The sequence below is a fragment of the Capricornis sumatraensis genome, chromosome 8 (assembly GCF_032405125.1).
Source record: "Capricornis sumatraensis isolate serow.1 chromosome 8, serow.2, whole genome shotgun sequence".
Classification (NCBI taxonomy): Eukaryota; Metazoa; Chordata; class Mammalia; order Artiodactyla; family Bovidae; genus Capricornis; species Capricornis sumatraensis.
Window position 1 is genome coordinate 74244669 of NC_091076.1, and position 15319 is coordinate 74259987.

General features: G+C 49.7%; 1 protein-coding gene across 1 annotated transcript in view; it reads left to right on the top strand.

The window, feature by feature from the left end:
* Positions 1–5919, top strand: part of RAP1GAP2 (RAP1 GTPase activating protein 2) — a 211155-nt gene extending 205236 nt beyond the window's left edge. Inside the window, exons 22-25 of the mRNA XM_068977434.1 lie at positions 82–199; positions 685–811; positions 4461–4537; positions 5851–5919. Of these exons, the coding sequence (XP_068833535.1) occupies positions 82–199; positions 685–811; positions 4461–4537; positions 5851–5919 (391 nt within the window). The remainder of the gene's footprint in view (positions 1–81; positions 200–684; positions 812–4460; positions 4538–5850) is intronic.
* Positions 5920–15319: the final 9400 nt, after the last annotated feature.

A 15319-nucleotide genomic window follows, 5' to 3' on the forward strand; every position in this document is an offset into this window, starting at 1 on the left:
CTTACCCTCAGTCTCAGGGAGGGCCTGTGGGGGCCGTCTCGGCATGTGACCAGGGCCTGCCTGCCTTCCCGTCCCCTGCAGGCCCTTCATCAAATTAAAGGAGAACGGCCGAGCCAACATCTCCCGCTCCTCCTCCAGCACCAGCAGCTTCAGCAGCACGGCCGGGGAGGGCGAGGCCATGGAGGAGTGTGACAGTGGGGTAGGTGTGGCCCCGTCCAACCCTGGGGAGCTGCGAGGGGCACCCGGGACCCAGGCAGATACCGCTCTGTGCATTAAAATAGCTCCTGTGGGCAGGGCCTCACGCAGGCTCGGCGAATAAAAGCGGAAGTGAGGAAACGGGAGAGGGCCCAGTCAGCCATGTCCACCCTCTGGGAGCAGTGGTTCAGGGTAGGGTGGGGGGGTCCTCCCCCAGAGTGACACTGCCTCACTCCTCAGAGTGATACTCCCTCAGGAGTATCAGCAGCAGGGGTCAGAGGTCAGACTGAAAGGTGCCCCTGCGGTGGGCTTCCCAGCTGAAAGAGGGCTCATCTCTCTCCATGGGGCTGCCTCCTGGGGGGCAGGGGAGAGGTTGGAATAGAGGCTGGAGGCAACAAAGGGAAAGAGCAGGTCCAAGTGGGGTGGTAGGAGCCTGTCTCAGGCCTGCTGAGGGTGGGACTGCCCGGCTCACCCAGCCTCTCTCCCCAGAGCAGCCAGCCGTCCACAACCTCTCCCTTCAAGCAGGAGGTGTTTGTCTACAGCCCGTCCCCAAGCAGCGAGAGCCCCAGCCTGGGGGCAGCCGCCACCCCCATCATCATGAGCCGGAGTCCGACAGGTTGGTGGTGTCTCGTGGGCGGTGTGGACCATGCGGCTGGCAGGGGCGGGGCTGTGGCCTGGCTGCTGTTGGTGGGGTTCGAGCCCCAGGCACGCTGAGTTGTCCAGTTTCCATTTCAACCCCAAAGTGTTAGGGCCTCCAGCTCTGCCGGCTCACCGCATCTGTTCATCAGAGGGTGTGTTCTCATCCCCTCCGTACTCGTGGGGAAACTGAGGCTCAGAGACTTCAGTGATTTGCCAGAGGCGTTGAGACTGTGTGATTGGAAAGCTGAGGTTCTTTCCCCTGACCTCCCTGTTACCCCATCACCAACCCAGGGCCTCTCTGTCACAGAGACCATCTTGATAACGCAGCGATAAGGAGCTGGAAGCGTGGTGCAGGTAGATGGAACCGCAGTGGGGAGGCCCGGGGGAAGCCCAGAGGCCGTGTTCTGGACCCACATGTGGTTCAGTGCTGCTGAGTGCACAGAGGGGACGTGTCAGAGGGCAGACAGCGGTTCGACAGTAGGGCCACCACAGGGACCCTGGTGAGGATTTTGCTTCATCCTGCCCCCAGTGGGAGGCATTGGAGGGCCTTCGGTCTTTAAAGGTCCTTAACTAGAAGGAGGAGAGAGCCTGTTTCGATGGCTGCAGCTGGCTGAATAGAAAGGGTTGGTGGGGAGTGGATGCAGGGAGGGAGAGCAGTGAGGGGTCACGGTGAGTGGTGAGGGGTCACAGGGCCATGGATGGTGTCTGGGGTGATGGGAGAAGGATGTGGATTCAAGGGGTACCCAGGTTCAGTAGTGAGGGCTCAGGGAAGACAAAGAGTGTGGGCTTTTCAGGTTTCTATGATCCCTGCAGTCAGGTAGAGAAGGAGGAGTCAGCTCTGGGGAGCGAATCGGGGATTGGAGCCCAAGGGGTGTCCAAGCAGACATGTGTGCTTGACACCACTGGGCACTGGGTGTGCCTGGCAATCAGAGTGTTGGTCCTGCCCCGAGGAGGGCAGTATTATGTAGTGGAGAACTCTGGAGCTTGGCTCCAAATTCTGGGTCTTCCACTTACTGGTGATGTGCCAGTGGGCAGGTTACTGAGTCTTTTCTGTGCCTCCATTTCCCCAAACGAAAAATGGAGAGAGGGGAATATTTCCTACCTCATATGGTTGGTTGTGTGATGGGCAAGTGAGCTTACGGTTATAAGAGATGCAGAACTGTTAGCCTGAGTATTTATTGAATAACAGGAAGAAAACAATAGTGTAATGAGTGGTTCGCAATCGGGGGTGATGTTGCTTCCCAGGGCATGCTTTTCAGTGCTGGAGGGTTTTTGATTTTCATGGTTGTGGGAGGGGAGTGTGCTGCTGGCATCTCCTGGGCAGAAGTCAGGAATGCTGCTAAGCGCCCTACAGTGTACTAGGCAACCCCCCGCCCCCCACCCCTCTGCCGCGCAACAAAGAGTTATCTGGCCCATAATGTCAGGCTGGGGTTGAGGAACTTTAGTCTAAATGATAGAACCATTTAAGGCCAGTGGGCCAGCAGGGTCATTTAAACTACGGTGCTTCTGGGGTTCTCATGGTGAAGAAATGTTGACAAATAATGACCTGAGACGTTAGGGATAAAGAGAAGGCATGGGTCCCAAGTAAACAATTGTTTGTGTTAGGGCGGCAGCCTTCTGTGGCTGAGCAGCTGTGGAGCTGGATTCTGATCCCAGTGCAGTGTTGACAGGCCCACCTCTCTGAGTCTCAGTTTCCTCATCTAGAAAGTGGGGTAGTAATGTAAATTCCCATGTTTTTTTTTCAACAAGGCTTATTAATTAATACTGAAGGGATGATTGAATCTGTAACCAAGCCTGGATCCTACTTGATATCAAATAAATATCAAGGTTTGAGTAAAAAAGGTTTGAGTAAAAGGAGGTTTAGAGTGTGACTTGCTGAAGGTCACCTAGGGCAGAAGGGGACCTCCAATAGGTCTGTGATTCCTGCCGGTGCTTATTGCAACCCCACCTTCCATGGAGTGTTCAACCCTGAGGGGGGCTGCCTCTCCCTCCCAGCCCACAAGACTTGTGCTTTGTACCTGTAGGACTGGGCTGGGCTTGTAGAGATCTGGAAACCTGTTTTAGAGGAGGAGACGGGGCTGAGGGCAGGGAGGTGGCTGGGAGGGCTTGACATCAGTCTTCCATAATCTCCAATGCCATGGTCATTGGTCATTTCATACGTGAGCTCCCTGGGGTCCTGAGAGAGTGCTGGTGGCTCACCCCAAAAGGTAGTCATAGTACCGAGAGGAGGCCTTGAATAAGAAGCACCAAGAGTAAGTCAGCAGTTTCTAGATGGAGTGTACCAAGCTGTAGATTATCTCAGCCAGAGGAAAACCGGAAAGCCGAGTGAGCGCCCTGCCAGTGGTGTGCTGTCAGTGTTTAACTGGCTGTCCCATCGCACACACACACGCACACGCACACACACACACGCACACACACACACGCACACACACGCGCGCACATGCACATGCACACACGCGCACACACACGCACATGCACACACACGCACGCACACACGCACACACACATGCACACACACGCACACACACGCGCACACACACACGCATATGTTTACTGTAAATTTTACTGATATAAAGGATCTGAAGCACATAATTTATAAATAATGATATTAATAAAATATACAACATTCTTTACTATAAATTCCTCAGTTAATTGATTCTCACAAAATGCTTATATTGATATTTTCCCAACCTTTGTATCTGTAGAAAACATAAAGTTCCAGATGATGAATGAGTGTAGTTTTGACATGAATGATGATTGATATTATTTTGTCAGTGATGTGAACAGCTTCTCTGCTGAATCAGATAATAGTTTTCAAATACAAAAAGAGTGTTTTCTCAGTTTTTTGTGCCATTCACAATATAATGACTAGAGACAAACACATTTTCAAGTATAATCTGTTCTATTAACATATGCTCCATGAGTTTCTTAATGTTTTAGACAAGAAAACATTAAATTAAGCTCTGATTTGTAGTGTTTGCTGACTTCCGTGGTGTGACTATTCCTGGCTGATCTCAAGCATCCATGTGACGTGGAGTTGGGAAGAACTACCTGACACAATGGGGGCTTCCCTGATGGCTCAGTGGTAAAGAATCCGCCTGCAGTGCAGGAGACACGGATTGGACTCCTGCGTCAGGAAAAGCCCCTGGAGGAAGGCATGACAACCTACTCCAGTATTCTTGCCTGGAGAATCCCATGGACAGAGGAGCCTGGTGGGCTATGGTTCAAAGGATCGCAAAGAGTCAGACGTGACTGAGTGATGTGTGAGCGACTAAGCACGCACATGCGTCAGACATAATAGATGTAAATAATCTTAGGAGAATAAATAATAGTAAAATGTACTGAAATAACTAGATGACTTCTGAGTATTTATTACCTTTGATGAATATAATTTGTTTAATTGTAAGCTTGTAGAATTAAAAAAAAAGATAACTGTGTGTAACAACCAGCTCACGACATTTCTAAAAATGTGAGTTGGCTCTTGTGAATCAGCACAGGTCAGCTAGAGTACCTAGTGGAGAGGACGCCCCCTGCTTCTCTGGGGCTCCCTATCCAGCTCCTACCCCCTAGCCCCAGTGACCTCTGTAGCCCCACCCTCCTCTCAAGGGCATTCTTCTTTTTCCTAGATGTCAAAAGCAGAAACTCCCCGAGGTCAAACCTGAAATTCCGCTTTGATAAGCTCAGTCATGCCAGCTCCAGTGCGGTAAGGATCTAGGGACGTGGGGGGAGCCGGGGGAGCCTTCCACCTCCCACATGCCCATCTACTCCAGAAGCCAGCCGTCCTTCCTGGGGTTGGAGGAAGAGGGTGCCTCACACCTCACATGGGGGCAGGGAGGAAGCTCAGGTCTCATCTGGGCGTGCCGTTGGTTCCCCATTGGTCCCCATGGTGCAGGCATCAGCCTGGGGTTCACCAGCCACCTTTCCACACCTCCTGTGTCAGAGCCACACCCTTGGACACAGGCAGATGCAAGTTGGAAACTGTTGGCTCCTGGGGCCTCATGTCCCTTCTCAGGCTCTCTGGAGAGATGAGCACCAAATATACAGAAGCTGTAGTCACTGGGAATTATGTGGACTAGTGATTTAAAACTCTCATATGGATTTTTCTTGAAACAGGGTCACTAATGTGAAAGAGGAGTCCTTCGCTTGTCAAAGGTGGGTCAGGTGTTTGGTCCTGCTGTGGCCACGAGGGAGGGTGTGTCACTGAGATCGGCGTACTGGTGGTCTGATACCCAGAGAATGGCCAGAGAGATCCTGACTGCCTGGGAGGGCCAGTGCCTCTTCCCTGGAGTCTCTATGGTGGGACTCAGGTCTGGATGGGGAAGAGGGCGCATGGCCTCGGGTGCCCATGGGAAGCGTTGCCTGGTGGAATTGGACCAGGCTCACTGAGCGTGTCTCCCTTTCCTGGAGCAGCCTGTTCCCGCGTGCAGAGGGCAGTAGCCCAGAGCCCTCCTTCCTCAGTTGGCCTCTGGCCTTCCTGTTTTGGCAGCCTTTGTCTCCTTGTGTCTTTGTCCAGTTCTCTGAGATGAGACATGTCTTCCCTGTGTGTCCAGAGATGCCCTGGTCTCTTAAGCATTGTACAGGGTGAGCCCAAGGAGAACCCTACTCCCAGCCTCAGGCAGGGACTCATGAGGTTTTCAGCAGAGCAGGGCACGGGTCCAGCTCTCCACCACCAAAGCCTGGCCTCCTGCTAAGGAAGTTACTAGAGACCCGTCTGACTGCCCAGCCTTCTCCCTGCCATGGGGCTCCCAGGGGTGTGAGTCACATTTGGAACCAAGGGGAGGAGCACAACTGAGCTCTCATTATGCAAACGTGGCCTGTGTAAATGGGGATGTTGAGACTCATTCCCACTTCGATCATGGACTTCAGATGCCTCGTTCACTAAAGTAATGTTTGTGCCCAACTTCGTGGGCTGTGGCAGCTCTGCACCCTTGTCTCCTAAGCACATGTGGGCACAAGCGTCTCCTTCTCTTCCTTTACCTACTATTTGATCATCTTCTCCCTTCTTGTTTTTTCCAGGGAAGTCCCGATTCTGTCTTGGAGAAGGCTCCTATTCCAGCAGTTTGGGGGTGCCGTCCACTACTCTGACCGTCACAGGCCTACCTTTCCACTGGCCACCTGGCCACCAGACAAGCTGTCTGTCCCAGTGTCCCGACCTGGCCACAGCCTTGCCCGTCCCTGCCAGTACCTCCCCGTCTCTGGGCAAGGCCTCATTCCTCCAGGCTCCCCCTGCTCCTGACCGCCCGATGTGCTGTGTGTCTGGGTCATTTGTCATCTTGTTTTGTCTGCAGGGGAAAGAGTTGGGCAAGGGAAGAGGGGGATAGGGTACCAGTCAGAGTCCAGAGAGGCAGAGAGAGTGGTGAGGTGGGCAGCAGAGGCTGACAGCAGGGCACTGCTCCCAGGCAGGGGCAGCATCGTGCCCTGGACGTGGTAGGCAGGAGGCTGCAGCCACACCGAGCATGTCTCCCTTCCCCGAAGCAGATGCACTTAGTGGTGGCGGAGGGAGCATTTTTCTAAGAATCCAGATTTGTAGCTGTCCTCGAAAGTGTCCTGACAGAAACCGGTTCTGCTGCTCCAACAGCAGACTCATTCCCACATGTCTGGAGCTCCCAACACCTACCTGCTTCTGTCCTGGGAGTTTCTTACCCACCTGCTGACATCAGGCCAGACTGCTTTTGTCCCTGCTACCCCTGGATCTCGAGCTATGTGGCTGGGTGAAGCTGAGACACACAGCTGAGCATGCATGGGAGGCGTGTTCTTCTTGGACGGCTTTACTTCCTGCGGGAAAGCGGTAGCTGCCCGGGAAGTCGTCAGCCTCTCCCCTTTGAGCAGATGCCTTTCCCACAAAGGGGTGGGCAGCGAGGGTGGGAGGGTATTCAGGGAGAGCCAGGAGCATGCAGGGGCCTTGGCCAGGGAGAACCTCAGGGCCAAGGGCTGGCTGGGAGCCAAGTCGCTGCTGGTTGTGGAGGTTCACGGGAGGCATAGAGAGTTACTTCCATCCCCTACTTAGCCGGGAGCCCAAGAGGCGAGCTGAGGGACAATTGGATGGGTTGATCTAGCTTAGGTGTGGGGATGGGTGGTGTCTTTCTGCAGTTTAGATGTCTGGCCTCTGCTAGCACCCTGGGGGATTCTTTCCAGCTACTAAGCCCTTTGGTTTTTATCAGAGCTTGATCCACCCTAAATCTTAAATCCTTCTCTTCTCCTCTCCAGCCACAAGTCTGTAAGCATTTGTCACATGAGTGGGATTCCTGCAACCTGGGTCCCTGCTGGGCATAGTTCAGACACTACCCGTTATCTGCACCCTCATCCTTTGCTGGGCTGAGCTGGCTTGCCCTCTGAGAAGTGGGCCCTCCTTTCTTCTCAGCCATCTGAGTCAGTGATAGGTCATTTCTGTTGACTGGCCGTGGTGGAGTTTAAGGTGAGGAGGTGTCCTCCAAGTTAAACAGTCTGAAGAGCAGACTCTTGAGGGGTGCCACAGCTCCAAGTATATATGGGGCCTCAGTGACACACAGCTGCCAGGGTGACACCGCTAGGCTCCTGTTTCAGTGAGCAGATTACATGGACTTCCAACCAAATGCTGTGTTTGCATCAGGATCTGGGCCTATCCCCAAGGCAAGACATAAAAATGTTACACTCGTTTTTTGACTGATGTGACAATTTCCCCATTGCTTTTGTTTTTGGAGCAAAATCGTGGTCCTTCATCCTCAACTCACGTGAACTCTGTGGGATCCTATTTATAGGCTGGGTGGACCTCTCCCCTTCACACTATCTGGGAAATGTGTTTACTCAAAGTACTAGTCCGGTTAGATTTATTCTGGTTAGAAAGTCAACAATGTCTGTTTAGCTTGTATTAAAGATCCCTGTAGCAGCGCCCATGGCTGGAATGAGGCCCGTGGATTCTGGCAGCATTCTGTTGGCTGGGCTTCTGAAGGAGCTTGAAAGGTCAAACTCCATTTCTTTAAAAACTGCTCCAGGTTCTGGCTGGCTTCTCTGAGTAGCTGTTATTTACAGCCACCTGGTGGTTGTGCTGGGCTGGTGTCTGTCGTGCTCGGGGGGTCCCCTGGGGTTTTCAGGTGGTCCCCATTCTGTCCTACTTGGGAACCTTCCACCCACCTTCCCCCACTGCTCTGGCTGCTCTTCCTGCAGCCCCCACCTCCCAGAGGGCTCTGCCCCCTGGCTCTGAGCCAATGGCCGGGTTGATCGCTCAGTGTGTCCAGAGAAACTGAGAGGCGTATGTGGGCTCCCTAAGAAGCAGACCTAAGTGGCCTCTGTGTGCTGATGGAGATGCTCTGGGCAGGATCTGAAATGTCCCTCCCTCACTTCATCTAGGAAGTTTATTTTGTGGCTTCTAGAGTGTACCCCACCAGCCCCTCTGAGGTCCAGGGCTGTGGAGGGAAGGAGAACGGGGATGGGCCAGTCTCCCTTTGTCCTCTGGACCATGGGACTGGCAGCTTGGATTCCTGAAGGCTGCTCACTCCATCCCCCTCTTGCATTGCTCCAGAATGTCTTTCCTTTTATTGCCCCCATCTAGTCTTGAGGCTCAAAGGTTGCTCCAACCTCCTTGGTCCTTATGACTAGACTCATCCCTGATGGTGCTCTTGCTGGTATTTGAGGCGTCCCATCAGAGACGTATTTCCTGGACATAACTTTGGCTCTGGGACCTCATGGAAGAAGCTACACTTTTCAGCTCTGTTGGGCATCCATATGCCTCTACTGAGCTGAGACTTAAAAACAGATGTGGAGAGAGCTAGAGTTTCTATCGCTGCTAATGGATGGAAATGGGAAAAATATTCTGTGGTTCAACCTTGTCAGCTTCATCTCCATGTCCAAGCCTTCCGGGCCCCTTGTAGCATCTAATCCAACCGTGTCATCTTCCAGATGAGAACCTTCAGCTCCAGTGAAGGGAAATAGCTTGCCTGAGGTCACATAGTCAGCTGGTGGCAAAGCTGGGATGAGAATCCACAACCCAGAGCCCTTTCTTCGGTACTACCTATGTGGTTGGTGGAACAAGAGAGTGGATTTCCCGGGGCCCTGAGATCTGAGGAAGCCAGTGAGCCAGTTTCTCGGCACTGGCTGGGAGGTATCAGCAGCCACCAGTGCTGGTGGGTCTCAGTCTCAGCCTCTGTTCTTTTCAGGAGGAGGATGTTCTTTGGGATTTTTTTCAATGAGGGCTCTGGGGTTTGGCTGCAGCTCGGGCAAAGAAAACAAGGAGGGAAAGAGATTTCAGGGGACTGTTCCTCAGTGACATTAGTTCTTCAGTCCCAATATGTAATGAGGGCATAGGCCTGAGCAAAGATGCAGTTAACCAAACCTCACTTTCCTTTTTTTATCAGTTAAGGAGAAAAGGGGTAAAAGGAAACTTTTTGAACTCTCCCTGATTGTTAAACAAAGGTAGTCAATAAAAACCTCAGCTCAAGGGATGATAGCCCGTTTCATGTAGTCAATAAAAACCTCATCTCAAGGGATGATAGCCCGTTTCATGTAGTCAATAAAAACCTCAGCTCAAGGGATGATAGCCGTTTCATGTTCTTACCCTGACTGTTTAAGGTGCCAACTCAAACACTACCTTCATTCATTCTTAGTCAACAGAGACAGGTCTGTTGTGGGGGAACGGTCGAGGTTCAAACAGATCTCATGGCTACCGGTGGCCGGCAGGGGCCCCATGGCTCCTCTCCAGCCTCCAGGCACCCCTCTCTCAGAGCAGGGAGAGTCAGCAGTTTGCCAGGGCTGTTCCTACCACCTGGGGCCCCCCAGTGGGGCATTCTGTTCTGCTCTGATGGCTATTTTATCGCCAGTTCCTTACCCACCCCAACCCCACAGCTCCCTCTTTTCAGCAGGGCCATGTGCCTCTTTGGGAGAAAGGAGAAACCCCCCACTAAGGCCAAGGACAGTGGAGTCCTGCCTAGTGAGACACTACTGGGGGGCAAGGGCACTGTCCTGTCCTTATCAGTCCCAGGGAGAGAGTGTGTGGCTGGAAGACTGGAATTCAAATGCCATCGTTTCTGATCTTGTGACATTTCTACTTGGAAGGGTTAATCCCCCCCCCTTCCCGCTCCTTAGCATGTGTGTTAGCTCTCCCCTATCCCGGGCGTTGCCCTTCCACACTCCAGCCTGGGGAGTGCCGCTGTTTAAGTGTGAAGAGATTCCTCTATGTGCTAGAACCTGCTTGGAGATGTAGCTTGGAGATGATGATCCATGTGATGATGACTTTTCTGTCTTTCCTCTTTCAGAGGAGGTGATTTGTAGACCCCCACCCCCACCCCTGACTGCCTATGTAATGTAAATAGTGTACATTTAATTTATTGCTATGGTAGCACATTGTATTTGTTAATGTATAAAACGAATTCTAAAAGTTGACAAATGTATATTTTGTTGCTTAAATGTGTCTTTGCAGAAATTGACAATAAATAAGATATTTTGTGTCCATCAGCGTTCAGACTTCTTTGCCTAGGGCCCCAGTCCTGAGCGTCTTTCAGTACATCAGAGATTGAATCCATATTCCCATGGGCTGTATCTAGCCTGTAGATGTGTTAATCAAGAAACACCCCTCTGACCACCAGCACCCACCCCGCCCCCCACTCCCCAGCTTCATTCTCAATAGCCAGTCAAGTTGCTCTTCCCTCACCTTTGATACCTAACCAAGTTCCTCTTAATAATTTTCCATCCAATTCCTCACCCTGCCATTGGCTAGAAATCCCCATTTGTCCCTGTTGTATTTGGAGTTGAGTTCAGTCTCTCTCCCTGATTGCAATAGCCTCAAACCCTCAAATAAAGTCTTCCTTGCCTTTTGAACTCTGGGGCAGTTTTTCTTTGACAGGTGGCTAACTTGTCCTCCCTTGCCCCCCAACCCAGCCTCTCCTCCTCTGCACATCCGCACCAGTGTTAGTAGGGAGAAGAGGGAGGCAGAAGAGACCTCTCATTTTGAGACTGCTCCTGAGTGAGTACAGTGTTAGTTGTGGTACTCTGAGAAGCAGACATGGAGACAGGAAGAAAACATTTGTTAGAAGAAAAACCTGTGAGAGAAAATGGGGAGGGAGCTGAAGAAAGCTGAAGAATTGTCAGACTGCCATGCAGGTCTGACCGTGAGTGAAGAAGAGATGGGAGGAAGCAACATGGCAGGGAGGCATCTTTGATGCCAGTTCATTTCTAAGAAAATTCTAAGCAGGGCTATTGCAGAGTCCCCTAGCCACTGTCACCATCTCCCTGCAGATTGTGCACCTTCTTCCATTGCAGGCAGATTCTTTATCACTGAGCCACCAGGCCCACATTGATGTAGGGGGTGGTTAAAGCCTCCTTTCTCTTGGTTCTCTCTGCCTCTCTGTCTGATATAAACCCTCTGTTGGCTCCTTGTGCTTGGCAGGTATTCAGATGCTGCTGATTTGTTATAAATTTCCTTGTTATGAGAGAAATCTACACGCATACAGTCTTTGCTTAATAGTGCAAGAATTTCAAGTTTGGCTACTTCCTTGGTGTCCACTCGGCTCTCAGGATGTCCCCTTATCCTTACCACCCTTGCAGGTAGCAATATCTGCTGCTAAGTGTCACATCCTAGCACTCTTCCTCTTCACCCTGCATCTACCTTCTCCTTCCTCCCGACACTAGCCGTGACAAGTGGTCTCGGCGATGTTAAGACAATCATCATACATGACTCATTGTGGAATGTGTTTGGAGGACCCTCAGTCTTGTAGGAATAAACAGAGACAAGCCAAATGCTCTCCTTCTTTCATCCCTCTCTTATACTGTCTGGAGAGTGAGATGGGGTGTGGCTTTTATTGCTGGTTCTAATGAAATGGTGCCTTTCTGCCAGCCTGGTGGGGCTCCATGGTTGGCTCCAGTGACCCAGCGGTTCTCTGAATTTCAAATGCAGATTTGGCAGCTCACTGCTATAGCTCATTCAAACCTCTGTCCTCCAACATTCAATGGTGCCCCTGTGCTCCCATGACACATACTATTTATGGGAACCAGAGTTAAGTTCCAGGGAGGAACTCTGAGAAGGAGCTATGACATCTAAAGGCAGGGATCCACGGAAGGGGGCCACCAGACTCCATTTCTTCAGACAGAGGTAATACCTGTTGGGAGCATCAGGTCATCCCCACTTCAAACCAGCTCCCTCTACTCTCAGAACAGAAAACTGCTCCCATCCAGGGAAGGCTTCTTTTCAAGCATTTTAGTTTTAGAGTGCATAAAAATCACCTGGTGAGATTGTTTAAAATGCAGATATCAGGCATCATTCCAGAGGTTCAAATTTGATTGGGTCCCAGGAATCTGCATTTTTAATGAGCTTGTGAAGGATTCTGATGCACTGATCTGGTTTGTAGTCTCTATATATGTCCCTTTCCTATTACAATAGTCTCAGGTCCAGTGAGAAATGGGTGGGGAACAGTGAGGGTGTGGGGGGTTTGAGAGATGCCAGTCCCCCACCTAAGGGGACTGTTATTATCATTATCACAGATATGGGAGAAATGTCTGTCCCAGCAAGACACACGCTCTTACAGGAAAATGAAAGGAAATCACTTAGAAGAAGTTAGAGAAATATAAATAAAACATGAAGCTTGTAAGGAACAGTTTAAGGTGAAAATGCATTATGGCTGCGTGAATGACCAGGGCCTCCTGTAAAAAGACTGGGAGAAAAGATGAGGTCATGCCTGAAGCAGAGAGAAAGAACTTGGTGAAAAGAAAAAAAAAAAAATCAGATCCTGAGGATTAAAAATTAAATTAAAATTAAAAATTAAAATACAGCTAAAGCCTCTTTCTCCAAACCAAAACGAATTACCAGATGAAAGATGTGATGGGAGACTTTGGAAACCCACTGGCAATCTAGGGACAAATCAGCTGCTGGAAAGGGCTGAAGATAGCACCCCTGGGTGACATGTTCCCTGTCACTAATGATGTTAGAGGCAAAGTAATTTGGTAACTACAGTAGGTAAATGAAAGGATGTGGTTGATGAATTGATTCCATCAAGGGGAATAATAACACAGAACAGCCCATATAAAAGAGCCAGCAGAAACAAACTGCCACATAAATGACCCCATACGAAGACATACAAATGATTAGACAGACGTAAGTTAGTGTTACAGAAAAATGCAGACACTTTATGAGAAAGATGGGAGAAAATGTGCTCAAAGTATTGGATCAGATAAATTTTACTAATCACCTTTAAAACATTATATTAACATTAAAAAAATATATAAGACGAACAAGGAAGTCTTCATAGCCTTGCTCTAAAATGTCAATTGGTGGGTTTTACAAGAATTTATCACTAATAAGGAATTTTAGGAAAAGTTCAGGGAAAATGAACAGCAAAGCCCGGATGAAATCTATCTATGAAACCTATCTATGAAACCTAGTATAATAGTGTATGTAATGGGAAAGGATTTTAACTTGTTTAATTATAGATTTCTTTTTTGGGGGTGGGGTGGGGTGGGGTTGTGCCTCATGGCTTGAGGAAATCTTAGTTTCCTGACCAGGGATTGAACCTAGACCCATGGCAGTGAAAGCATGAGTCCCCCTGGACCTCCAGGGAATGCCATAGAATTTTCTACTAAGGAAGAGAGTTTCCAAAAAAGATGAAGGATAAATTTCCAGCAGATATAAACAACTGGAATCTACTACAGGGATTCAGCAATGATAAAATTATTATCTAAGATTTTAATTCAGTGCCTTATGCTAGCCCATGTACACTAGGATGATTAGGTTGCAGAACTTGAAGCCGTTCAAACTAGTTTAAACTGACAAAAAAGGAGACATTTATTAAAAGGAGATAGGGGTCTATACAAAAAATTGATGAACAACAGAGCTTAATGTATAGCACAGGGACCTATATTCAATATCTTATAATAACCTATAACAAAAAATATCTGAAAGACTAAACTGAATCAATTTGCTGTACATCTGAAATTAATGCAATGTGGTAAGTCAACTATACTTCACAAAAAAATGAGGGAAAAAAAGAGACAGTGTTTCTCCTAGATTCAAAAGGAAGGGGATACAACTAGGCCAACAGTAAGACAGCAAAGGTCATCAGGCCTTATGCCTATCTCTCACTTCTTCCTGCATTTCTCTGTATTTCTTTTCTCCCTGTTGTATTGTGTCACTTCCTTATGAATATGTGAAGGCTTTTTGTTTGGTTTATTCTCTCTCTGAAGACCAGCTAAGCTGGTGTCAGCACCCTTTTGTCTTCACTGCCTAGACCTTGAAGTGGATTTGGGTCTGTGAATTGTTTCCTTTGTCAGCTGGCATGATGTTAGGCTTTGTCAGTAGAGGGCGCAAGAGAGGCACTGCATAAGGTAAAGGGGTTTTGCTTCTGGTACACCCGTGCAGGTTTTGCTGTAGCTCAGTGGCTGTCATGTTGGACTCTGCGGTCCCATGGATTGCAGCACGCCAGCCTTCCTTGTCCTTCACTATCGCCTTGCGCAGGCTTGGCGAGCTCTTAGACCTCACTTGGAAAGCCCTTGGAGCAGAGACACAGGCACTAGCTCCAGGCCATTTGAGGTTTCTCCTCGTAAGGAGTTAACTGCTTGAAGCAGAGAACTGGAATTCTGGCTGTTCTCCTCAGAGAATCCCTGTCAGAGGGGAGAATCGGCAATTGGGCACTTCTCCTCTGAGAGCTCTGTCTGTTTGAAAAGGGAGCTGGCATCTGGAAATTGCTTCAGAGCGCCTTGTGTCTGTCTGAAGAAGCCTGGCTCTCCAGCACTTGACGTCCTCGAGCGCTGTCTCTGACTAGATGGTAGGTCTCAGGCTCCTGACTTTCTCCTCAGAGAGCTACTTCTCCGTGTGAACCTCAAGGCTGCCTATTGAGCATTTTTCCTATTTTTGTGGTTTGCTAAAGAAAATCAACCACCAAGCATTTCTCCTCTATCAGAGTTGCTCAAGCTGTGGAGGGGGAAGGGCAGAGCCTCTGGCACTTCACCCCAGAGAGAGCTGTCTCCCTGTACAAATAAAGGAGCTAGACATCTGTCTTTTCTCCTCAGAGCAGTTTGTCTGTTTGAGAATTTGAGATTTCGCCTCAGAAAGAGTTGTGTCCTTTTCTGAGGCAGAGTGCTGGCAATCTAGCATTTCTCCTCAGAGTGTGGTCTGTCTGAGGTGGAGGACCAGTCATCGGGCATTATCTCCTCAGAGAGGTCTCTCTCTCTGTTTGAAAAAACCTGCTGATGCTTCTGAATTTCACCTCGTAGAGAACTGTCTCTGCCTGAAGTCTTACCGGCCAGCCCTTCACCTTCTGGAGGGCTGTCTCTGACTGTACGGTAGTTCTGAGCTTCCTGCCTTTCTCCTCAGAGAGCTGTGTTTCTGTGTCAGCTGGAAGGTTGACCATGGGGCTTTTTTCTTCCTGAAGGGCTGTCTTGCTGTTTGATTAACAATACTGACCAACTAGCATATCTCCTCTGATGGGATGTCTGTCTATTCAAGGGGTAGCGCTGAGCCTTAGGATTTCACCTCAGAGAGAGCGGTCTCCCTGGCTGAATCAGAGAGCTGGACATCTTTCTTTCC